Genomic DNA, 25,317 nt, shown 5'->3' with positions numbered 1-25,317 from the left:
GTAGAGGACGCCCCACCTCTCTGCGATGTGCCACGTGGGCAGAGCCCTTAAGATTTCCGTGGTTTTTCATCTGCAAATCACCACGGAACCCCAGTATTAAATGTGATAGCTGACTTGCTCTGCCGTGGAATACCACCTGGAGCAAGAATTCTGGCACAGAGTAAGCCTGCAAACTCCCAGCCTCCTCCTGTGCAGTCGCTGGTAGGTTTCTGACACCAGATGGCCTGTCAGTGCCCTTCCCAGCTGCATGGATGACTGAGGGTGTTATTTCTCATCATAACTCCTCACAAACACACAGGTTAGATCCAGTGGTTGCCAGCACAGTGACCATTTTACAAGTAAACATCCCCTTTAAACATTTTCCAAATACCAAGATGGTGAAATGACTCATAAGTGCTAGGCCAGTAGCTGATGCTTTTCGGACCAGTTTCTCATCTCCAGCGTCACTAAACTAAACCCAATGCTTCCAGTATGGCAATCAGTTACACTGCAGGGATGAGAGGCCTGTCCTCTGCGGGCTCAGATGTTGTCTCACCTCTGGGGCAACAAAGTTGGCTGTGTAGCACGGCGTCATCAGCAACCCGTTCTCGGCTCGCAGCTGCTTGGCAAACCCGAAGTCACAGATTCGGATGGATTCCGGGTTGCCAGACTCGTCCATATACAGTATATTGCTCGGCTTCAGGTCTCGATGAACAACCTGGAACAATGGAAGGAACTGTGCATAACTTGGGGGCCCGGGACAGAGCAGGAAAGAGAAGGGGGTGCACTGGGGAGCTGAGGGCCTGTTCTGGGACCATTCGCCCTGAGTGGTCCTGCAGGGCAAGCACCTCAGCTTGGACGCTACCTTCTTGAGAGACAGGCCCACCCTCCTCTCTCTCACACTAACCCTCAGATCTGAGTGCCGGGTGTAAACTCCTTTGATGGGGAATGGATATGGGAATGACTAAATAAGTAGCTATCCAAGATGAGGGCACGGCTTATCAGGGCTATTCAAGGAAATGTGGTGGTGAGATCAGGTAATGGGAATACAGAGATTTCTAAAGATAAACATCTGCCACATGCGTACCATGTGCCAGCATGGCTCGCTGCTGGGTACAGTGGTAGGTGACAGAGCCCAGCAGCCTCCATCACGGGCCACATGACCAGTGCACAGGTTGGCAGCAATAGCACAGAAGCTCTAAGACAGCTCCTGTGCTGAGGGATGGGCTGGGCGCTCCCAGCAGGAAGGATGGGGCCCACAGAAGAGGATGGCAGGGCCAGTGACACTCTGACGCCAGCAGCCATCTAGGGCACAATGCGGTTTCCTCCGCAGGCAACACAGGCTGATTAGCAACAGGGGCTGTGTCTGCACGCAGCTGGGGGCCTGCCTGTCTCTGTTGCCCTGTTAAACCCAAGAGAGGACAAAGAAGGGAAGTCACAGGGGCAGCTGCAGGCAGCCAGCCCAGTTCCAGGGTGCTGAAGGCAGGGGGACAGGGAGCTTGGCTCCAGTCCCATCAGGTGCTGGGTCAACAGAGGCAAGTCTACAGAAACCATTACCCAAGGGGTTTCCTCTACAGTCTGTTCTGGGAAACCCAGAAAGGCTTAATATTCCCAGACTGCCAGGTGACCACACAAAAAAGATCTGTCATCCTGGGGGGATACACTCCAGCTCAGAGATGGCAGCACTTTAGAAGCTTACGACCAAATGCACATGGCTGGCCAAGGAAGCAGTTGCTGAGAAGCGGAGGCAGGAGGAGGCTGGGGTGCACACGACTGCCCCGTGAGCAGAGTCTGGGGCCGACAGCACGGGGCCCAAAAGCAGAGTGCGGGCTGGAACCCCGGCTGCCACTCACTCCTGTGCAGCAGGGGGCAGAGTATGTAAGTATGTGACCCTTCTGTGCTCCAGTGTCCCCGCCCGGGGGATGTGTGTGCTCCAGGCCGTAGGACTGCATCCATGAAGAGCTTAAAGTGGCGCCTGTGGCATGGTGGGCTATGTGGGCCTTACCTAATACTGTCATTTTATCTGCAGGATTTCTGTGCGTTGGTTAAGGAATTCAACTTTACACAAGGCAAGTGATGGAAATTCCATTTCCCTTTATCAAGCCCAAAGTACTCTGTTGCTGACTGGTCCAGGTTCGGACGCTGACCATTCCTTACCTCACTTCTGCATATGCTGTGTGCAATGACTCTAGGCACCACAGGGACGCTGCGGTACAGAGGAAGCCAAGGACTACTTGGGTCCCAGCTCTGGAGCCGGAGCTGCTGACCCGGGCTTCCTGTTAGCACCCCGTGCACCTGGCCCAGGGGCCTCACCCCCTGTGAGTGCAGGTAGTCCAGTGTCCTGGTGATGGCGCACAGCACGTCGCTGGCCTCCCGCTCGGAGAAGAACCTCTGCCGGAGGATGCGGTCCAGCAGCTCTCCACCGCGCATCAGCTCCATCACGAGGTACACGAACTTGCCGTCATCGTAGACCTGGCAGGCGGGAAAGGAGCATGCAGACCTCAGGGGCAGCGGCCACCACCAGAGGAGGCAGCCCCAGCGGGCAGATGTCAACATGCAGGCCCCGGAGTAAACCAAGACCTTTAGAAAATGAGGGCACGGCCATTGCAGCCATGCCGGCCACGGCTCCTCTTAGGAAGAGCAGAGCTGTGATGACCGTGGCTGGCAGGGCGTCAGCCAGCCTGGAGCCAGGGCTTGCATGGATGATTTCAGCCCTGCAGGGGAGTGTTTACAGGTGCACAGTGCAGACGCTGGCCCATCGCTTGCGGTGGATCTGCAGGGCGTAATTCACCAGTTCTGACCTAGTGGGTCAGGGTGATTTCTAACCAGCCCGCAGGGGCCCCCCTGAGCCTTTGAGCCACGGACAGAATGGAGCAGCCGGACCCCAGAGTCCAGGTGGGCAGGGGAGGCAGGGACTGAGTGCACCTGCCCTTATTGGAGCTCACAAAAGCACTGGGAAGACGGAGCTTCGTGGGCACCTGCCCGTGGGGGTCCACATGGAGAGGGGCCAGGCGGAGATGTGGGCAAGGGCCTCCCTACCATCACCTGCGAGCTTGCAAATCAGTGCATTTTCAGAACAATTTGCCTGCCTCTGAGTGCAATAAAGGACAGGAAGTTAACTCTGAAGTATTTATTTCTGAGTTAATGAAGTCAGAACCTCTGTTTTTCAGGATGTATACATGACAACATGATCGGCCTGGAGTCACTCGGCCCAGACATAACAGAAGTAGTTCAAAACACTTGGGAAGTTTCAGGTTAGTTCATTTCTGTTTGTGGATCTTAACATAGAAATAAACAATGGAATGGCAGAGGGCTGACCCCGTGCAGTGGGGGGAACCCTAACCCAAGGGATAAAGCTATGCTTCCTTCCACCACTTGTTGAAATAAGGCAAGTACTTCACATTCCCTCAGGGCTGAATTGGTGCACTGAAGCCCTCTTATGCCAGGGACTCACAGGGCCCAAAGGGAAATCAAGGTGGCTTCAATATTTTGAGGTTCCTGGTTCAGGATTCTGGAATCACTCTGGAGTTTGAGGGTGAAGGTGGGGGATTGCTCCCTCCAACTGCAAACACCACAGCCCTAGGACTTAGGGGCATGATGCGGGTGCCTCCCACCTGGCTGCTTCCTTCTCCTTACCCCCCCGGGAACCAGGGCCATGAGCCACCCACTAGGCAAGCAAGGGAAGCGGTGAGCAGCCCCACGTGGAGTCTGCTCTGACCAGCCCCATCCCACCCACACCACACTCTTCATTTCTATTCTATTTGGGAACGGTGACAGGAAATAGCACATTCAAATTCACACCGATATCTCCTCCTCCACATGTGCACAGTAGGAGACATGGGAGGAGTGGGGCTATCAAGGGCACATCAGGCCGACAGGCTGGAGGCAATTCTGAGGCATGTGTGGCACCTGTTCTGGGTGTTGACAGCTTTGAACTGTGCAGAAATCATGTGCTCAGTCACCAGCTGAAGGGACAGCGCACGAGGGGCAGCGTGCAGCACAAAGACCACTTACGTCCTTGAGGGAGATGATGTTCGGATGCTGGCCATACCTCAGCAGGATCTCGATCTCTTCCGAGGGGTCTCTCTTGCTCTTATCGATGATCTGGAACAAGCAGAGCAGTGACAGGAGGCTTTCGGATGGCATCTGCTGGCTGGGGCCCTTGTTGCCTTCTCCCCTCCAGCTCATGCTCAAGCAATGTAACTCACAACGGCCTAGAGATACCTGCAGTCTTCCTCCACAACTAGCACAAGAGCACATTAAAAAAAGAGGGCACAAGCCTCCCGACACCAATTTTAGATATTATAGGGTTGGGTGGAGATGGGTAGGTTGCAGAGCTCTCTCAGGCTCCCAACAAAGGAAGGTGCTGTCAAGCCACGTGGCAGGCTCTGGGTTGGTGGCCCGTGCCCTTTGCTCTGTCCAAAATGAGCCTTCAGCTGCTGTCTCTCTCTCACCTCATCCTGTGGCTACACGCTGGCAACGAGTGAGGTCAAGTGCATGGCCCTCACCAGGGGTCACCAGGCTGGCATCTGTGCTGAGTTCGCTGTCAGGGTCAGACCCGTAAATGCCCCTCTCTGCTTCTACGCCCCCCACCACGCAGCCTTTGCAGCCCATCCTCAGGCTCACAGATAAAATCCTTTCACCCATGGAAACAGATGGCTTCCAGCACAGGTGTCATGAATCAAAGCCTACTTGAAACAGGGACTGATCTGCCAGTAGCGTGTTTACACCCTGCTTCCAGGGGGGTGGACCAGGTGGGGTAGGGTGCCCCATCCTTACAAAGTCTATATGTGTTGGAAATGACACCTGGCCTAGAAGAGTCTTTTATGTTCTTGCACATTAGTTCGACCTAAGTTTAAAACGTTTGCTCTCTGGACATTGTGCGATCATTCAGCCACTGGAGTATGAGGGAGGTTTGCTTTCGGTCCCCATCACATCAAAGACTAAGCAGAGGTTGGCGTGACTTAGCCTCTTTTCTTTAGATGAACAAAGTGCTTGGTGGCATTTGACCCACGGTTGGTCTCAGGCCCAGGTCACCCTTCCTGCGAGGAGAGGGGCCAAGATGCCAGCTCCACTCTCTCCAGCTCGGTTTGCAAGCCCACCGCCAGGCTCTGACGACATCGGTGACCCTGGATCATGACCCTAGCAACACTCACGTTGTTAAACAAGTGAAAAGTTAAGCTCCCTTTCTTGACACAACATTTTTCTCCTCTTGTTCCAGTTAATTCCACTAAAGCTTTAGCTAGGACACCAGGATTACCTCTGTTATTGAAATAAGCCGACAGATGCTGCATGTTCTAAAGGAGGGACTTTTAAAGGCTTGCTCTACAGGAAAGGAGGTTCCTTAATGGGTCGATGTGTAGTGGCCCGGGGACAGGGCAGGCCGCAGGTATGGGACCAGACGGGGTGGCGGTGCACACAGGGCATCTGGCAAAAGCTGGCCCTCCTTCCTCCCGTGGCGTCTCTCCATGGTGGGACTGACCAGAAGCCAGAGGACAAGGCAGGCTCTGTGACATGGCCCCTAAGGGCCAGCCTGTCGGGTCTGGTAGGGGTGGGGGTTAAGGAGGTGAGTCTGCAGGGGGAATGAGACACCAGCCCGGAAGGGAAGTCCCAGTAGAACCAGGACAGGAACAGGGTCTCAACCCCACCCTCCTCGCTTCCTACCTTTGCCCTGATCCCAGCAGGGCATCCCAAACCTAACCTGAGCTGGCGCGGATCCAAGACACGGCTGCCAGTTCCATTTAGGCCCAGTGTTTGATTCCCACTGTGCGCTGGCTGCTTTCATATAATGCCCTTTCCTGGGATTTTTTTGTGAAAGATGGGGAAGAGGAGTCCTGACAGGGACATGAGGGAGGTGTGGCCTTGGTCCCTGAGCACAAGGCCCGGGGCCTGGGCCGGTGGATGGCAGGGCCCAAGAGAGGTTCTGAGCCTCCTGCTCAGACTCGTTAAGGAATAAGCCTCCTCTGCGGGACGGCTCTGCAGGGCCGCTACTGCCAGACTTGCTTTCAGTTCAGGCCCTGGTGGACTGGGTTCCTTATTTTGAGTATAACATTGTTTTATGGTGTTTCTTATGCGGCAAAACCAAGGAAGGAATTATGTATGGGACACAGTATGTTACGTCCTGAGGAACAGACTGTGCATGGGTTAGGCTTCCTCTGTCGGGCTGATGCTCAAATGGTGACGGGGGACCACAGAGGGGGCGGAGGAGCAGCGCCTCCCTCTCCTCTGGCAGCAGCTGCAGAGGACAGACCTGCCCAGGGGTCGGCGCCCCTGTGGCCAGTGAGGACAGCTCCCATGGCACTGCCAATCAACAGGCTGCAAACTTCACTTTCCATGGAGGTGTGGAGTCGGCACACCCGCGAGGCAGGTCTGGCCTCTGATGGGAGGCGGGCAGCACTGACCTCCCACAGGAGGCGCAGCACCCGGGTAGGGACGTGTCAGATAGGCCTTTGTTCCTGGAGGCTGAGGACGGGAGCAGGACCTGATGAGACGTCACCATCAGCATGTGTTTTCGGCATCCGTGCTGGGTCCCTGCTTCCTCACCTCTCTCCAGGGGCACTGAGTAACCTGGGAAGTGGGATTTGGGGTGCTAACTGGACACGAGATGGGGTGAACGCACAGACTGGCAAAGCACCCTCACGGGGCAGGGCATGTCCACTGGCTTGTCCAAAGGCCCCAAAGCACGTGTGGATGGGGGTGGTTTGCAAGCACTTGCAACATTTAACAGACACCTTCTCCTGGACAATTAGTTTAAACACATGATGCAAAGGACCGCAAGTTTTCCTGCCAGAAACAATGGAAATTTCCATGCCAATCAATTTTCCTTCTAAAAATAAGTTCTATTCACGTCAAGCATCTGTCTTAATTCCATTGCTTTTCTGGCTGACAAATTACACACACAGTATGAAAGGGGGCCCAGGAGCGCTAACACTGCTGCAAATGGTCTGCCAAGAACACAGATCGGGGCTGTCTCGGGTGGGCTTCTCCCACTTCAGGCTCGTGCGTACAGCCAGCCACACTTCATCACTGAATGAATAACTGGGTGACACGTGTGCCCACACAATCGTGAGGCTCTCACTTTATTTTTACCTGAGTCTATTGCTAAAACTAAGGTATTTTTAGTAACATAACAAATCACAGGGATATTTCCAAGACATGAGGCCTGCTGTACCCCCTGAGCACTGAGGCTGACGGTGTCGTCCACCGGAGTGATGAGGTGGCCCGCGCTCCTCTCGGAAGGCCCTGCCTTGGTATTCCTGCTCCGTCCCGAGAGGGGCTGCCCTGCCCTGGAAGACGCCCACCCTGCCACTCAAAGCAGAAGTAGAAGCTAACAGGGAAGGCTGACTGCACCCGCATCTCCCGAGTACCAGCCTGCTGGAGTCGAGGTGGCCGCTCACCATCTTCTGCTCACTACTCAGTGTTGTGGGGGGTGGGGGTGCGAGAGTCACTGTGCAGAGGGGTGAGGAGGCCCGGACTGGCTCTGAATGCACTGCTTTGCAAAATAAAACAGACACCCTGCTCCATCCATGTAAGCACTTGGATAGCTGGGTTTGCAGGCTGCCTGCGTGTTTGCTAGGAGGGGCAGACTGCCCTCCAGCGACTGAGTCTCAACATGACTTTTGTTGAACCTAGATCTACCTCAGGTGTCCAGTGCTTAAAGGCCGTGCCCCCAGTTTTGCTCCAGTAGAAAGCTGAGTTCCTCCATCAGCAAGTGGGGAGCCTGTCCCCCTCAGTAAGCCAGCTGATGCGGAAGAACCCAGAGTACCTAAATTGTGCTCTACCTGGAATGTGCTGAAAGCCAGACAGGAGAGTGATGAGTAGCATTTAAAGCATTTTGGAAACAAAGAGGTCCATCCTGAAAAATGATTCTTTGCCACGACAAAGAACAGTGGTAAAATTAGATACCTTTAGGACAGAGAAGTCCTGCCATCTCTCAGCTTTGAGGGAAAAGCAACCAGGGGAGCTGGCCTTTGGCCCAATGACCTGGCCGCTGCTTGGGGTCAGGGGCACGCTGTGCGGGGAGCTGCCTCTCACTGGGAAGTCACTGCTCTTTCCTGGGCTCGGTCATTTTAGCATCCACCAGTCCATGGATGACGGCACCCTGGAGGCTCGAGAGGATGAGAGCCCTTCCCACGAGCAGCAGCTTCACCTGCCCAGGGGCAACTCCTCTGAGCTGAGGGCTGCAGTCTTGGGGGCCGTGCCACAGCGCCAGGCCTCAGGGAGACCGCTGGGAACGAGGTCTGGGCCGTGAGCGTGGCGGGCCTCAGCTGGGGCCTCTTGGGGAGCTGCACATGGGAACACGCGGGGAGAGCACGCCAGGGCCTCTACAGTGGGAGACCTACTTTCAGGGGCGCAAAGCGGCTGACCGGCCTGGGAGGCAGGCTGCTCCCTAAGGGCACGAGACCGCTGAGTCGGCCGGACAGCAGGGCCGTTTCTCCGTGTTCACTGGAAGCAGCAAGTGTTTCTAAGATGGCTGCTGCAGCCCCAAAAAAACTATAAAAAGGAATTCTGGGAGAGATTAGCCCCGCAGACAGGGTTCCCAGAGGCCCATGCCCGCTTGTGAGGTGCATGCAAAACACAGCACGAAGTGTAAATGCAACTCCCTCATCGGAGGCAGAGCACAGGCCTTGTTCCCACCACACGTCTGTGCGGGAACAGCACCTGGATGCAGACATGGCGGGCTCCACCCAGCTTCTCCCTTAAACTCTCCCAAGGATGAGGAAGAACCCCTCAGCAATCCAAATCCCAGAAGGGCACAGAACCCACCGCCCGAGCTGTGCAGGTTACCGCTCACAGCGCCTCTGGGCTGTCCTGGGCTCGTGAGCCTGCTGGGGACATTCTGACAGCAGCCCCCCGCCACGGTGCCCCCCGTCCTCCCAGGATTGTTCAGTCGGGTTATCTCTGCTCCTTTCAGTGACCCCTTGATGCGTCCAAGACCCTGGGAATCTATCAGTGGAGAATATCAGCAAAACTCAGACATTCATTGTTCCTCCAAGTTTAAACATTCCTTTTTGTTTGAGGTATTCAAGACACATTTATCAAAAAGCCATAAATTCCCAGCCCTTACTAAACCGAGGGGCCTGAGATTCCTTGGCTGTTGCCTTTGATGGGGCCAAGCACTGTCTCAGTTTGAGAAGCACTGGCCAGGCACCCCCAGCGGATGTGCTGTGTGAGGATCCTCTGTTTGAAAAGCCTGTTTTCACAAAATGGCAGTGGCGTGTTGGTGACTCAGGACGGAATGGGGTCACTTCACTGCAGTCATCATTTTGAACAATTGTTTCAGGGCTTAGGAAAATCATGATGGATGGGGTTACTCCCTTCACACTGCTGGCCACTGGACAGATTTGTCTTTCCCCAAATGTTCTTTGAAGAGCAGGTGCCATGTGCTACAGACAAGTTTACGATAAGTCAGACCTGGTCCAGTCATGACAGGGCCACAGGCCGGACCTGATTTCTCAAGAGTCCCAAGTTCAGTTTAATGGGAAAATGGTGGAGTTAGAGCACCTCTGGCTTTCTTGTAGAGAGAACGTACAATTTATCTTCTTACATAAATTAGGTTAAGGTTTTAGCAGGAGGCGTTAGCTTCAATTCACATTTGACCAACCAGAAAACTCAAGAAATTGGTATTTTGGGGATCAAATATTTAATCTAGCAACAATTACAGAAGCTATGGGAATTTGCCAAACTGGATTATAGATAATTGTTACTATTTACTGTTCTTGATGGTTGAGAGTAAAAATCAGCTCTCTGCGTAAGCTTTGCAAACACTACCCATTTATGCTTCTGTTTTATTTGCTCAGCAGCTGGTGTGCATCGCGCCCACTCAGTCACGCACTGTGCATGCACCTCTTACCTTCACGGCATACTCCGCATCGGTAGCTTTATGCACACAGCGCTTGCACACGGAGTAGGAGCCCACCCCGATGTCCTCCTTGACTTCGTAGCCATCGGTGAAGTGTATGCTGTTCCCGTGCAGCTGCTGCAGAGAGACGGCGAGCAAGGTCAGAGCCCTTGTGCAGAGGCACTGCCACTGGCCCACAGACGGTGGCTCCAGAAGGTGCAAGTGGGGACGCTGAGGCCAGGGGTTAGTGGAGCCCTCTGTTGGAGGTCACAGAGTTAGTCAGAAATGGCCCCGCTCTAAATCCCAACTTCCCTGACCTCCCGGGCTGTGACTCAGTTTTTAGACACTACAGCACACTGTCAGCTGGCCAGCCAGCTTCCCCCAGAGATCTGAGAATGTGTGTCAGGGGGAAGAAGCCCCCGCAGGGCAGGGCCTATGTGTGCCTCTGAGGGTTGAGTCCAGAGGTGCATCTGGATATCAACACCTGACCGACTATGACCCCAGGACGTCCCAGCCACAACCAGCTCTGCCCGCGTACACAATCCTGCACCCACTCGGTGCAGACAAAAGCCACCAATGACAGTCCCATCAAGTGTGCACTTTAGACAGGCCGTGTTTGTCCACAAGGCCTTGGGGAGAGAAATATGGAAATACAACACATCCAGGTTAGCCTGACTCAGTCCTTAAACCAAATTTCATTCAATTCCTTCTTAGAATTCTTTGTATCTGGTTACATTTATGAGGTGGAAGACTCCTTATAAAAATGTCACCCTCACTGACCTCTCAGAGGGTACATTTCCCAACAGGGAAATGTCACCCACAAACTGAACTCTTATCTCAGGGTGCTGGCTCGGTGGCGCGGTGAGGAGGCCCGTGTCTGAACACTGTGGGGTCAGACACACCATGGTGACTTTCTCCTTGGGACTTGTCCCTTCAGCATGGACATGAAGCAGGGGGCACACATTCAGGCAGGCACTCTGACACCGGTAGGCCAGGCAGGAGCTGGGCAAGGATGGCACACCTGGCCTCGCTGACACGGCTCCCAGTCCACGGGCAACTCTGGGCAGGCGCCTCCTACCCCACCTGCCGGAGGCCAAGAGTCATGTGGTGAGGTTACCTGCACGATGGGGTGGGCAGCGGCTCTGTGCACGTCCTGCTGTGGGGACTCCTGGGCCAGGCTCGAGGCCACAAAGCTGAATCCTCTGAACAGGTGATGGGCGTTGGCACTGGGGGGCACGCCCGGCGAGTCTGTCGGAAACAAGGAGGGGAGTCAGCCTTGCTGGGGGAACTCACTAATTTGAATTCTCTGATCAGTTTTACTTAAAGATATTTATTATGTCACACAGTTTGCCTTTGAGGCAGGTTGTGACTGAAGAGCTGAGGACACAGAAAAATCATTCTCAACGTATTTACACATTTATAAGAGTACAATTTTCTAAATGCACGAGCTGAGCCCATGGCTGTGCCAAAGGGCAGCAGCAGCGATGTGGTTCTGAAAGGGCAGATGATCCCATCCTGTGTGTTAGGCTTCTGGACACACAGTGGGAACATATTCTAGGAGCCTTACAGTCATTTTCCTCTTCTTAACTTAAGCCAATGCTAAAGCTAGTTTACGTCCCCTGACTGCACAAGCCAGCTGTCCACTGGGGCATCCCAGCGGGCAAGAGATGCCCGTCTAAGATCTAAAAACCCATCGGCTACTGCACAAGTCAGAACATTTTCATGAGATCATCAAAGGTTGTTTGTACCTGGTCTTGCATCTCCTTTTATCCAGCTCATGATTTTGCTCTCCTTTAAGTACTGTGCTAAGAACAGCATCTCCTAGATGCTATAAGGCATTTTAAATTCTATTTATGCCACCTATCACTTAGTCACCATGCAGCCACACCAATCGAATGTTTACATTCTAGATGTTTAACCTTTTGTGAATATCTGAACCCCAGCAGATCGCTCTGAGCCGACAGCCACCTCTGCTGGTTTTTGCAGGAAGCAGTGGCCCCGGAAAGTAGAAGGCATGGCCTGTACTTCACACCCATTTGTTAGTTAAAAGATGTTACTTATTTGATCTACAAATGCTCCATTCACTAATGAAACTGCATCAGTTCCAGTCCACGGGGCTGTGTCCTCCCAACCCCACCCCTAAACGCACAGTAAACAAGCCCCATCTATGCTCCACCCTTTGCCTCTGAGGGGCTCACCGAGGATGGACTAGTTCTTAAATCTAAAACGCTAAGGGAGGATGCCAGCATGCCCTGGGGCTGGAGGTTGCTTAATGGGGCTGCATCTGTCATGCCTCGTGGAGACAGTGCGGCACACAGCAGCCTGGGGGATTTTCAAGAGCAGGCTGACCTCGAAGCCAGAACTCTGCGCAGGAAAAGCAAAGAGCTCAAAGCCAGCCTGGGGGCTGAGCTGCCCCAGGGAACACTGTGGTCTTCAGAGCCACAACTGTGGTCTCACAGTGCATGATTTTCAGATTCTAAAATCTCCTCAGCTGAGCCTTGCTTTTTAATCAAACTGCTCTAGGCTAGCACATTGGTAGGTTATTTCCAACCACCAACAGCCTAAACCACAGGGAGCAAAGTGGTTCTGTTCCAACTTTATCTACTTGGTACCTGACCATCGATCTGTTTCACGATTCCCTTTAGAAATCAAAAGAAATCTCCAGACGGAAGTAGTGGGCAAAGAACCATGTATACACGTCATGCAGCTCCAGAAGTCACCAGGTGCCTGCACTTGCCTCGCCTGTATCTCCAGAAGAGGCCCAGGACACGCCACGACCGTCACACCCTGACCATCCTGGCCCTCAACGTGACTGCCCGGAGATGGGCCTTCGGCGGTGGTAATGGTTAAGAGAGCTCCTAATTGGGGTGGGGGGGGGGGGGCTGAGCCCACAGGTCTGGGGTCCTTATTAGAGGCAGGAGAGACACCAGGCTGTCTCCTCCCTGCATGCAGAGCAAGGCTGTGTGAGGGCAGAGGTGGCCGTCCCCACCAGGGAGAGGCTCACCGGACACCAGAATCAATGCCTGCTGTCTGAGTGACCCCGTCCGGCCGGGGTTACGGCAGCTGAGCGCACTGAGATGATCACCGTGAGGCTGATCAGTTCTGACCGGACTCGACAGACCGTAAGAGTGATTTCAGGCATATCATGAATGCTAAATCACACGTCCATCTGCCATGCCACACTTCCCAAACAAGTTTGTTTTCTGCATGAATCAGATGTACGGCTCACCCATCTATAGACATAACTGAGACTCCTCTTCCCATGCAAATGTACTAAATGAGAGATTTTCCTGGTCTGGAGGTGCTTTTCTCCTGTGTGTGTCCTTTTGGGAGAAAGGTTACTGGGCTGGAGACTCAACAAGGGGTGTGGGAGGGGATCTAAAGCGCACTTGGGTGATGGGTGATGTCCAGCCTAGATGTTCCCTGGTGGCAACAGGGAATGCGTTCTACCACTTTAAACCTTTATGACTTGGCAGAGAAAACAAGAAAATCAAACAGATCCCAAGTACCATCTATTCCTGTGGGTTGGGTCTGAGGACCCACCCTGGGAAGAAGCCCGGGCTCGCGGGCGCTCTGCCGGCACACACCTGTGGGCGTCCGCGCTGTGAACTCAGGGTCGAAGTGGAAGGTGTCCTCGGGCCTGCCCACTGCTGGTTTGAACGGCGGCTTGATCTCCTTCCTGTACAGCTTCTGAAAGGAGAGCAGCCCAGGCTGGGGACCACAGAAGCCCAGGAGGGCCCGCAGGGCAGGGGAGCCGCTGCCTGCAGGGAGGGGCATCTTTACTATGTCCTGCACACATCGCCATCTAAACAGCGCCTGCAAACACTCTGACACACAGACGAACATACAACATACACATTACAAGTGATATATAATTATACATTCTAGAGTCATGTGAAAGCTGCAGCTCCAGGTCTATGGGCTTGGGGATGCACTGTCCCCCACTTCCAGGGCAGTGTGAAGTCTGCATTCCGGCCCTGGGAGGCTGAGTCTTCCCTTCAAGCAGGAGGCCTGGACAGCCAGGTCTCACCCCTGACCAGCTGGCAGAGGGGAAGAGCCCCCTACTTGGTGCCCTCCTCCCTGCCCTGGTGACCTTGAGGCCAGCCCCTTGGACCCCTTGGCTCTGAGGAGACACTGAAAACTGCCACTTGGAAATGACACAGGTCTTGTCGTGCTCTGGGGGCCCGGCACCTCCCCCGGGCATCTGCTCTGGCTGGCACCAGATGCGGGCGTCCAGACCCCTCTGCTTGCATGGGGCGAGTTGTGCTTCTGGGTTCCTTCACACACTCTGGGCACTTCAACTGCATCTAGATGGAGAACGAGCCCTTCTAAGGCCACACCGGGTCCCCAGCTGACTCACCAATACCACCCTTGACCAAACGCACAGAACACCCACAAGCCACACCATTACACTGTTTTCAGTCTTACGGAGTGCAGCGATGCATTCTTTGGGACGGTTCAATTTACAGAGCAATATGGAGGCCTGTGGACTCAGGCTTGGCGGTGAGGCAGATGGTGCTGCAGGCAGTGGAGTGGTGTAAGGTCAGAAGGAAGGAAGCTGGGGGACCCGGGGGGCCTGGGCGCCCATCTGAGGGCAGCTTCTGGAGTGGGGTGGCAGTGGGCATCGAGGGTGGGGTCTGGGCCCAAGGTGCTGACCTTCTGATGGAGGCTGAGAGGGGTTTCTGCCCAGGTGGGTTTCCGGCTGGGGAGTACCTAGGTTTAGTCAAATTGCCCTGCAAAGTCGTGGCAATGGCCAGCGTGTCCAGAGGTCGTACCCCTGGCCCTGGCGCGGCAGCAGGCTTGGGAACCAGGGGGAGAACTTGCTGCAGCCATTTAGCACGAGTTTTCCCAATCCTGCCAGATCACAGGGGCACCCCCTCCAACTGAGGTGCTGGCTGGAAACACCGATTCCCAGGCCCTTCTGTTTCAACAGGTCTGGAGCCCCGCTCTGGGGACGGGGACCCGGTGGTGGGCAGCCTTAGGACATGGATGCTGGGACTCTTAGATGTGCTCCAAATCTCTTAGTGCTGAAACACAGGTATCACCCTGACTTTACAGACAAGGAAACTGATAGTAAGTTAAAGTGACACTAAGATAGATACGTTGTCCAGGGTCGACTCAGGGGCAGACAGGAGGAGGACTGGGGTCTCCTGACTCTTCTGGTTAAAGGGGTGCTCATGAGGGCAGGTCCGCCGGGAGCAGGGGCTGCGGACCCCTGCATGCAGCACACTCTTCCAGAAGCCTCTGCGGCTGCCAGAACAGCAGCTGTCCGGGGATGAGGGGCCCAGGGTGTCAGTCCTGACTGCTGCCTGCCGGGCCCCTACTTGGTTTGAGGAGCAGCAGGGGCTGGAGCCTGTGCACAGGTAGCTGAGGCTGTGCACTTGGAGCCGGTGGAGGAGACAGGAGTCAACTCCGCCCCAGTTATTTGGCCATTCCTGCCGCAGTTACTCCTTAAACCCTTCCCAGCAGCAGAAAGATGCTGCTTCCCATGGGGGTCCAGGGCTGGGCGGAAACGAACTCCCCTGCATGTGCTTGTCAGAGGAAATCTAATCAGCAGAGGCAGCTCTGCATCCTGATTAAAACACTTATCCTTCCTAAGGCAGACGGCTGGGCTCAGGCCTTCCCCCGGGCCCTGAGCTTCTCCCTCAGCGGTCTTCACGCTGCTTCATTAAACAAGTCTCTGTCCTTCTCAAGAAAAAGCACAGCCTCTCTCTAGGCAGGCATATGTTCTCCTGCTACTCTGGGGAGGAGCGGGGGAGGGGAGAGGGACAGAGGCAGGGGAGAGGGAGGGAGCAGTCTCCTCCTCAGAGCCAAGGCACCTACGTTCATTGAGAGTGAATTTGCACGTGCATGTACGCACACACACACACACCCTGGTTGTCATTTAATCCAAATGAGAGGCGCTTGCATCTGGAAGCCGAAGCTCATAGGTCTCCATTGCTCTCCCCATCCCAGTGCCAGTGGCAGAGGCCCTGGAGCAGGAAGAGGGGCCGGGCCCCAGCCTCATAGCAGCAGGCAAAACAATCTCCTTGACCTGGTGCTCCTCAACCAAGGGTGCTTCTGCCCCTCAACGGGGCAGCCGGCCACACCTGGAGATGGGGGCTGTCCCTGCCGTGAGGGCTGCCAGCACACGGTGGGCTGGGGCCAGCGTGCTGCTGGAGGTCCTGACCCCTTGCTTCTCCCCAGCCGTCACCAGTAGCAGAGCCATACCTTGTTAAGAGTGGGGCTGGGGCGCCGGGGTGGCCGACACTCCCCTGGGACCAGGTGGGAAGCGTCCAGCTCTGCTTGTCAGCTATTGCCTCTACCCTCCCTCTGACAGGGGAAATCGGTGCTTCAAGAATACAAGCTACCCAGGAAAGCACGTCACCTCTGCGCAAGCCGAGCCCTGGGATACATCATTCACCTGTATCTGCCTGTCTTTGCCCAAGAGTAGCTCAGCGGTCCAGGATGGGCTCTGGTCCCTTGTAGGGGACACACAGCGTCTGACTTTCCAAGTCTTTTCTCATCAGGAAAAAGACTTTGTAGAATCACAGTGTAGTGATACTGCTGCTGTGGACGTCACTTGATGGAGGGCACTGACTCCTTTGAAGCATTTAGTGAAAACTTGAGGGGGTTGCAGCTTCTCCACCCAGGGGTGCTGAATCATGTGGCTTCGCTCATGCTTGTCCTCATGCTGTTCTGTGCAGGGTCCCAACGTCCTCCTCTGCACTGCACACCCAGCCCTGTGGCAGAAGCCACTGGGCGCCCACCCACCGGACCCGTCAGAGGGCCCAGCAAACACACGGCATGTTTGCAGCATGTAAAAACGCTGGCTTTAGGCCATACCTTGTGCAGGCACATGGCTACTTTTCTTGCACTTCCTAAGCTTCCTCTGAAAGCTGTGCTGCAACTGAGGAGACCCTGACTGACCAGGGGGAGAGAGTGGAGAGCCCACCAAGGCTTGTGGGTGGACAGGGGCAGCAGGAGGTTTCCACGTTGACCCGTCTGCCCGGAACACTGGTCCTTGCGCTGATCATGCTGTGAGCATCATCTGGCCGCAGAATACCCCCTCTCCATCCCTGATGGGGGTGCTGCTGGTCCATCCTGGGCCCAAGCAGGCAGCAAAGGGATGCAAAGGCCACGTGGGGCATTTGGAACTAGTCACTCCACCTTCTGCACAGCTCCCTTAGGCTTGTTGCAACCTTCAAGCCCATCAATTTCTTCCTGTTACTGGATAAGCAGATAAACCTCTTTCTCTGAGGTTTTAGAAGCAAGGTTTTTTATCTTGTTTCTCATGTAAACACTGCATACGGGTAAATAGTGAGATGGCACAAGCATTTTGCATAGGGGTTTGAACTTGGAAAAATGTATTCTAATTTTGACCCAGATTCCCCCGAGTCTCTGGAGCAACCCACCCCACACTACAGACAAGAAATGGGGTCTCGTGATCACACTCACTAAGCATTGCTTTAAAGCATCTCATTTGTGCAGGGTCTTGGGACGACACGAGGTGTAGTGATGTTGCAAGGGACTCCATACTGCATGGTAAAGGCCAGGCAGCTCTGTGCAGGTGCATTCAGGTTTTATTTATACCTAGGACACCTTCAGACGACTAAGGGAAGGACAGGGGGAGTAGAGTAAACATGTACCTGGACAACGGAATCGGAAACTGCTTCTAGCTCTGGGTCCCAGACCTCACACCTGTTTTCTGAAGGCAGTCTGGCTTCAGGCATTTCAGCATTAATACTCTGATTAGCCAGGGGGCACAGCTGTAGGGGATTCCTGAAATAGCAATGCAGAAATAACGCAGAGCAAGATGTGGAGTGATGCCAGGACGGAAGGCACAGCAAGAGGAGTTTAAGGATCCCAGCGCGCCACGCGGCTCTGCCTGCATGGGTCACTCCCACTGGCAGCGACTCCCCCACATGTATCTGGATTTATAGCCTTGGAAAGGGAGGGTAACCATTCACTGCACAGAGTCCTGCCAGGCTCCTTGAAAGGGGAGCACTCCTGGCACACTTGACGCAGGAATACCTGGATGGAACTCTTCCTGCTGCGCAGAGGAAGGGTGCCGTGGGCACATGCACTGTGAGACTCTCACCAGCAGCCAGTGGCTCCTGGGAAGCGAACCTCTGAGCTCTGCCCTGCAGTCCTGCGTAACCTGAAATGCTGCCAGGGAACCCAGAGCCGGCACTCTGCTCCCGTGGCCGCCCACAAGCAGCAAGGCCAGCACGTGCTGCCGGGCCACTCGGTGACCTTCACCCATGCCTCAGTCTCCCCCAGGAGTCCGTCCCACCTCACAGCATAACAACTCATCTGCTTGGGTTTCAAATGTAAAAGTAACAATGCAAGCATAAGATGCTGGCGTTCATAAAAGCAGCAATGCTCATGAGTACTGAGCAGTGATGATGAGGGTTTAGCCAGGAACCCAGGAAGCCGATCAGCAGGCCTCCCTCCCCAGTGACCACGTGTCCATGCAAGCACCTTTCCCACTGCAAGAGTGAGGCTGAGCTGGAGGCTGGGCTCGGATGGGCTCACAAGCCTGCGGCAATTAGCTTTTAGGAAGCTTATTCTGGACTTGTGCTAAATCTGTGTTCTCAGCACTGCTCCAGCCACAGGGGAAAAGTCCATTTGGCTGATGTGGTGGACACTCCCCACCTCCTCTCAGTCTATAAGTAACTTGCAATTGTTCATTTAGCTGGTGAAACAGCAAGCTTCCAGGAAGAGAGCCTCCCCATTAACTTGCTAGTTACCCCACGGGACCAACAGGTCAATGGACTTATTCTGCACCAGTAGGTCCCCGAAGCCCCCAGGGAGAACTATTGGATGACAGGTGTTTACTTAAAAAGAAAAACACCTGGCTGGCAGTTTTGGGGTGTGGAAGGATACATAAAGGAAGTGAACACCCGTCTATTCTCCAGGTTGCATCGTGAGGCAGGCACAGGGTGGATCCCTAGGTCGGGGGACCTCTCCCTGCTCTGGGCGTCTGTGTGGCATGAGCAATGCCTCTTGGTATTCACAGTCTTTGCGAATCTGACTCTGCTGTGGTTTTCCGTTATCTTGGCTGCCAGAAATGCAATGGGTGCATCTGGACAACTGAGGAACATGGTCTGTTGGATGCCTGGGGACACCTTGCATTATTGTGGCTGTCCCCTAAAGCGTGGGTCAGTGTCCTGCCCGGCGTGACAGGGGCCTGAGGTGTGCCACAGGATGCAGTGACTCCCACCACAAGTGGCGCTCGTGGGAAGGCAGGCCAGCCTGAGAGGGGGATTACTCTTGGCCCCGGCAAGGCCGGCAGTCATAAAATAAGGTGCTGGTCCCAGTACATCTTTGCTGGGAACACCTCGCCTCTCTCTCCGTCCTCTGTGGCTGGACACCCACACTGCACGTCTTCTGTGGCTGGATGATGGTGTTCCTACAGCTTGAGGGCAGCCATGCCCTTCAGTTGCCACAGCACAGTCACCCTGCTTGCCTTGACATGGGCCAGAGCCAAGTATCATTTGTTAGATGAATGTGCATAAGTGGTGGGTCAGCACCCCCTTCCCGCTCACTAGCTGCCTCCAGTCAGCGCGTGGGCTGGAATGAGATCCGTCCATTCCTCTGGCCTTGCTTGTCACCCTCTGGCAAATGTGGAAATGATAGTAAATATGTGCAGTCCTAATAAGTCTGAAGGGCTTCTCTCAAAAACCAAACAAAAAATGAAATTAAAAGCTAAAAGCAACAAAAGAAACATCCCAACTTAATTCTTTGAAGTAATGCAGAAATGCCACCTTCTTGGTGCAGAAACCTCATGACCATGTTTGCCCTCTCAGGATCTGTGCTCCTGTGACAGGGACGGGGGGCCATGTGCAGCAGAGCTGCTCTGACGCTGGCCTGGCTCTCACTGCAGGACAGACACCGGGCTGCTGCCCACATCTTGGGCAGCCTGGGCCTCCTGGAAGGCACTCGCCAGCCTCACTTCATGTTCAGGCCTTCACACTGTTCAAATCCCAAACATCTCACGGAGTTGTCTTGGCTCCACAGGCGACATGCCCAGCTCCCTGGTGGGCACCCCTTCTTGGCTGAGATGAGCATGGCAGACATCCCCTCCTGAGCCAAGTCCAGCATGGGGCGGCCACCTGCGGCCAGGCCTGGACCTCCCCTTCTTCCCAGCTGCCGCCCCCAGGACCTCCCACCCATACCAGTCCCTTCCCTGCTGGCCTGCCACCCCAGGTCCTGCGGCCAGCCCTGCCTCCCCCACCCCAGCAATCCTGACCTCCCTCGGGGCACGGCCGTGCTGGCGGGCTGGGGGTGCTGCAGAGGGAGGAGAGGGAAGCCCCCGCCCAGGGACCCCCATGCTCGGAAAGCCCTGGTGCCGACCCCTGCACTCGTCACCCGCTCACTCAGGGTTTATTTGGGGCCGCCTCTGAGCCAGGCTGTCTGAGGCGTGCAAACAGCGCGGAGCAGGACAGACAGATTCCTGCTGTCTTGGAGCTGACGTCCCAGTGGCAGCAGACACATAACGATGAGCACAGTGAGCGAGTGGTGGCATGTAGTACACTGGAAGGTAACAAGGACACGGGCAGCTGAGCAGGGCCAGGGCAGGCAGGAGCGGCAGTTCTGGGGGTGCCGGCAAGGTGCGTCTCAGCGAGAAGACCAGAGGAAGTGGGCTGCTGGGGCGCGTGGGCGAGGGCCGAGCCTGCCAGCATAGTAGTCTCCTGGTGACACAGCGCACCCCCTCGGATCGCGGCCCCTCCCCAGCCACGTCACCATCCCCTGCAGGATTCCTGATCACACCCACGGCTCTGCCCCCATGCCTTGGTAAATGCCAACACACTCATCAAGGCTGAATGAATGGACACACGAGCAATAATCAACTACCCTGCTGGCTGTGGGTGTTGGGGAACGTCCTCCAGAAGACGTGACTGCCAGCTGACCCGAGGGCTGGACCCCAGCAGCCGGAAGCCCTCACCGCCTCCTGTCCTTGGAGTGTGGGTTCTGCCCGCCTTCCTGGCTCCCAGAGCCGCACCAAGGACACAGCCTTGACGTAGGGAAGTGGTGTCGACACCCTCTGGTCTGTGTACGCAGCTGGGCTCAGGCGAGGCTTCTATAAGCCTTTGAAGATCTAGCGGGCGGGTGTAGAGATCCACGCGTCCTGCCCAAGGCAGCCTGTGTGTAAGCTCCCTTGACTACACCCGCCACCTTCCAACCTGGGGCCTGCCTCCCTCTGCTCTCTCCCTGCCCCCTACCCAGGGGCTGTGTCGGGGCCACATCTGGGAAGCTCCCCCAGATCATGAACCAACAGTGGGAGGTGGGGGGAAGGGACACACGTGGCGGAGGAGTCCCTAGTGCACGTCCTCCTGGGAGGGGGTGTCCCCAGGGGTCAGCCAGCCCGGACAGGGCAGCAGCACAGAGCACCACCAAGCTAACCAGGCCCGTCTGAGGTCTGACTCCCTCATGCAGCAAGGTTTCCACAGGAAACTGCTCCAGTTCATAGGCAGTCAACTAAAACTGACATCCAGGTGCCCCGTGTGCTGAGGATGCACCCTCTGTGAGCCCGTGCTTTCAGGACAGCCAAGCCCAAAGGGCCTCAACAGGTGGCAGTGGAGGGCACGTCCTGAGTTCCTTGGCTGTCCATTTTTTCTGGATGCAATGTGATCTCCGTTTCATCTTTGAACAAGCTTTTTCCACCTGGCCAGGAGGTCATGTCATGGATATGATGAAATTTTCCATGCTTCTCTTTAATCTTACCTTTGAAAAAAGCCTAATCTTATAAACATTCTATAATCAGGACTATGAAACAAGGTTTCCTGGGGCTCTGTTTGGGTGAGGTGTAGATGAGGGAAGGTGGGCACTCTGAACAGCTTCATCGGGTCTTTGTGTTAAAACCTCAGGGCGGTAGGTGGGGCCGCCCTCACGGAAATCCATCGAGGCACCAGACACGTGGGGACGTGAGGACAGAGGGGGAGACAAACACACATAACACCCACAGCACCACAGAGAACTTTTGCTCTTTCTCTGCATTCTGTAAAAACACCCTGAGATTAGCCTGTTAGCGCAGGAAGGGAAAATGTAACTGTGGTTACCCTGCAGGGGGAGGGCAGGAACTGCCACAAGGATGCTTCCTTCCAACCCAAAGCACAGCCCAGGAAGTGGACTGGGCAGAAATGGGGGGCTGGACATAGACGGTGTCTAGCCCCCAGGGTGTTGAGGCGGCCAGCTTGGGGAGCTGGGCACAGGCACTTCCTCCTGTGTGGCTGGCCATGGGGCACGGCACTGCCCACCCTCCTAGGGCCCCTGCACCCTTTCCTACCAGGCGTGACATCTGGACCCCAACTTCAGCAAGAATGCTAAGGCAGTCTAGCCAGAAGCCTACCCTTCCTGCCCCAGGCGTCTGAGCACCCTGGCCTGCCTTCAACAGGATCCTGTAGGGCCGGCCCAGCCTGGCTGCCCAGCCCCCGTCCCCAGTGGCTTCGAGACACCACTGGACCCATCCTCACTGGAGCACCACAGTGCCCCACCCCCACAGCCCCCTATCCCCACCGGTGCACCTCAACGCTCCCCACAGCCCTTGCCCCGGCCCCTTCTCCACTGGCCCCCATCTCTAAACCACCCCCCCGGTCCCCAGTGGCACACTGCAGAGCTCCCTGCAGCCCTTGGCCCTTCTCCACTGGCCCCCTGTCCCCCATCCCCACGGGCACACCGCAGCCCTCACCCAGCCCTCAGACCAAGGCCTCCCTGGGTCGTCACCAAGCACCACCAAGAGCTCTGCCTCTGACACTCTGGGTGACACTGTTTCCTTAACCCCCAGGACTGTGGGGGCCTGTACCCCAGAAGACGGGGTATGATACAGAGCCTGGGACACCCAGTGCCCAGCCACCCAAGGGGGTCCACAGCCTCTTGCTGGGCCAAAGGTGATCCCTGCTCTGCCCTCGGTGGGTGGGAGCCACTGCAGGGCCACCTGAGCCAGTCTGTGAACGGCAAAGGGCTCAAGGGACCTCAGGCCAGGAGCCACGGGAGGGCCAGGCTGGTCAGGACTCCAAGTGCCCCCCTCCATGTGTAGGCCTACATCTGCCTCTTGCTTATCCCAAGCACCTTGTGGGCCCGCCCGGCGCCCAGCCGCATCCCTGTCATTGTGCAGTGGGACTATGGCGTGCAACTTACGTTCCAGTCTATGGTCCCAAAGAAAGGGTGCCGCTTGATCTCCTCCACTCCGTCGATGCCAGCACCTGCCGCGACAGGGCAGAGGGGAAGCCTCAGAACAAACGTGCCTCGGCGCAGCCCTGAGACGCAGCGGCTCTCCCCAGGAACGCACCCCTTGGCCCTGCTGCTGTGCTGGAGGCCAGGGCGGGGCGGGGGCGCCTGGATACCTGGGGGCCGGAGGTCCTCGCACCCCCTGCATTTGGGATGCCCGTTAACGCCAGCCCCTGGCTGGGCCTCCCAGAAGGGTGAGCGGGCACGGGGGATGCCCAGCACCTGCACGGCTGCTCTGGGGTTTGCAGGGAAGGGCGGGAAGCCGGGTCCTGAGGAAGCAGCTTCCGGCAAGACAGAAACCTGGGCACCAGTGCTGGCTGAGTCCAAGGCAGGGGGCGCCAGGGCCCCCCCAGACTGCTGCTTTGTCATTTCCACCAAGCCCATCTCCTCAGTCACTGCTTACATCAAGTCCTAAGCCCCATGGCGGGGGGGCAATCAGGAGCACCGGGGGCTTTGGTGAAACGTTTGCCTGCTACTGTGATGTCAGCACACATTGGCCAAAGCCCGGAACTGTCCAGCGAGCCCACAGCACCTCGGATGGACTTGGTGATGGCGGGGAACCCAGCACTTATGCCATTGGTCTCACCAGGGGACCTGTGGGGCATGAGGGTGTGCAGGGAGCTCGCTGAGCACTGCCCAAGCTTTCTGTAAACTTAGAGCTGCTCTAAAAATAAGTCCATTAAAAACACAAATCCTAAGGCCCTTAGAACTCTGCGTTTTCTCCAGACTGGGAAGGTCCAAGAGGTGCCAACTCCTTCCTGAGTCAGAGTGGGGACCAAGCAGGCAGGGCATGGGACCAGCATCACGGATACAGTGGAGGTACAGGGGTGACTCCAGCCAGAGCCTGGCCTAAGTCTGGGGAGACAGGACCTGCGTCCCCCACGGCAACCTTCTGAGAGGCCAGGGCTTCCTGATCTCGACTGGAGGCTGCTGGCCCGTCCCCACAGAGCTGGGTCCCGAGCCTACTCTGCTGCCCCCAGAGGCTGGCGGCTGGGGTGCTGGGAGCTGCAAAGACCCTTGGGAGCAGGAGGAGGTGGATGACAGAAACAGGCTGAGCCAGGTGGTCACCACGGTGCTGCTTCCCCAGCTACACTGCCTGGTCCAGGTCGGGTGGGGGTCCCGACAGGGCGCAGGGTCCAGTAGATAAAGCCCACTGTGGGCTGGATGTGGCAGCCAGGAGGCGGGCAGCTGCCCTCGGTCAGGGTCACCCCCGACCTGTGTGGGGAAGCGTGCCAGGCCAGCCTGTGGAAGGAGCCGGCCGGCATTCACACCATTTCCAGATGCGTGTTATTGGGTGACCATCACACGCCGAAGACATGAACACAGAAAGCAATGGAGCACAGTGGTCAGACTTGGGGTTTCTCCTGGAGGACAAGGGGGGCCGCTGTGGGGCAGACCCTGTATATGCACTCGCCACCTAATGCCATGCACACCTAGTACCTGTCATCATTCCTACTTTTAAGGGAGGAAATAGGCTGATGCAAGCGGGTGACATGCTCAAGGTCAAGCCAGAGCTCACGAGGACTGGGCTTTGGGGGCGTTCTGTCAAACCTGCTCCAGGGCCCCCGGCCAGCTCCCACCCTGACCTTGGATCTAATCCGGTCTTTCTTCCAAGGACCGGGGACAGTAGATGTAAAGGAAACACACAGTTCGGTCCTGGGCTTGGCTCCTGGCACCTGTGACTTCCCAAGTGCTGGAGAAAAGGTCGGAAGCATCTTGCTCTCTGCTGCAGAACTGGCTCGAGAGGTGACAGGGGCTTTCCTCACTCCTAACAAGCTGCCTTCAGAACCACAGCTGAATTTACACTGAGGTGACTGTTGGGAAGCCCCTGAGGACGGGGGCTGGTCACCAGGGGAACCCACCACTGATCAGGGACTTCAGGCCCCACCCCTGGTATCCTGGAGGGGAGTGGACTGGGGCTAGAGGTTGAATCAATCACCAGGGGCCAATGACTTAATCAATCACGCTGATATAATGGAACCTCCATAAAACCCCTAAGCAATAGGGTTCTGAGGGTTTCTGGGCTAGTGAACAGGACGGCATCCATGCACTGGAAGGGCAGCCCTTTCCACAGCCCAAGGGGACAGAGAAACACCAGCGCTCAGGACCCTTCGGGACCCTGCCCTATGCACCCCCATCCAGCCACTCACCTGTATCCTTTCAAGTATCCTTTATAATAAATTGGTGACAGCAAAATGCTTTCCTGAGTTCTGTGAGCTGGTCTAAAAAATTATCGAAGCCAAGGAGGGGGTCTTGGTTGGTCAGAAGCACACATGACAACCTGG

The 25,317-nt window shown here is 55.9% G+C and overlaps 1 protein-coding gene across 4 annotated transcripts in view; it reads right to left on the bottom strand.

The window, feature by feature from the left end:
- The window catches only part of RPS6KA2 (ribosomal protein S6 kinase A2), a 303,981-nt gene that overhangs the window by 9,273 nt on the left and 269,391 nt on the right, over positions 1-25,317 (bottom strand). For all 4 annotated transcript variants that reach the window (XM_036926492.2, XM_057490287.1, XM_036926494.2 and 1 more), the window contains 7 exons: positions 22,943-23,007; positions 13,408-13,510; positions 10,938-11,068; positions 9,833-9,958; positions 3,994-4,083; positions 2,293-2,451; positions 536-697 (listed from right to left, as the gene is read on the bottom strand). In XM_036926492.2, the coding sequence (XP_036782387.2) occupies positions 536-697; positions 2,293-2,451; positions 3,994-4,083; positions 9,833-9,958; positions 10,938-11,068; positions 13,408-13,510; positions 22,943-23,007 (836 nt within the window). The remainder of the gene's footprint in view (positions 1-535; positions 698-2,292; positions 2,452-3,993; positions 4,084-9,832; positions 9,959-10,937; positions 11,069-13,407; positions 13,511-22,942; positions 23,008-25,317) is intronic.

The sequence above is a fragment of the Manis pentadactyla genome, chromosome 12 (assembly GCF_030020395.1).
Source record: "Manis pentadactyla isolate mManPen7 chromosome 12, mManPen7.hap1, whole genome shotgun sequence".
In the NCBI taxonomy this organism is placed as follows: Eukaryota; Metazoa; Chordata; class Mammalia; order Pholidota; family Manidae; genus Manis; species Manis pentadactyla.
Note: the sequence above shows the minus strand (reverse complement) of the source record. Positions and strands in the feature narration are given on the sequence as shown.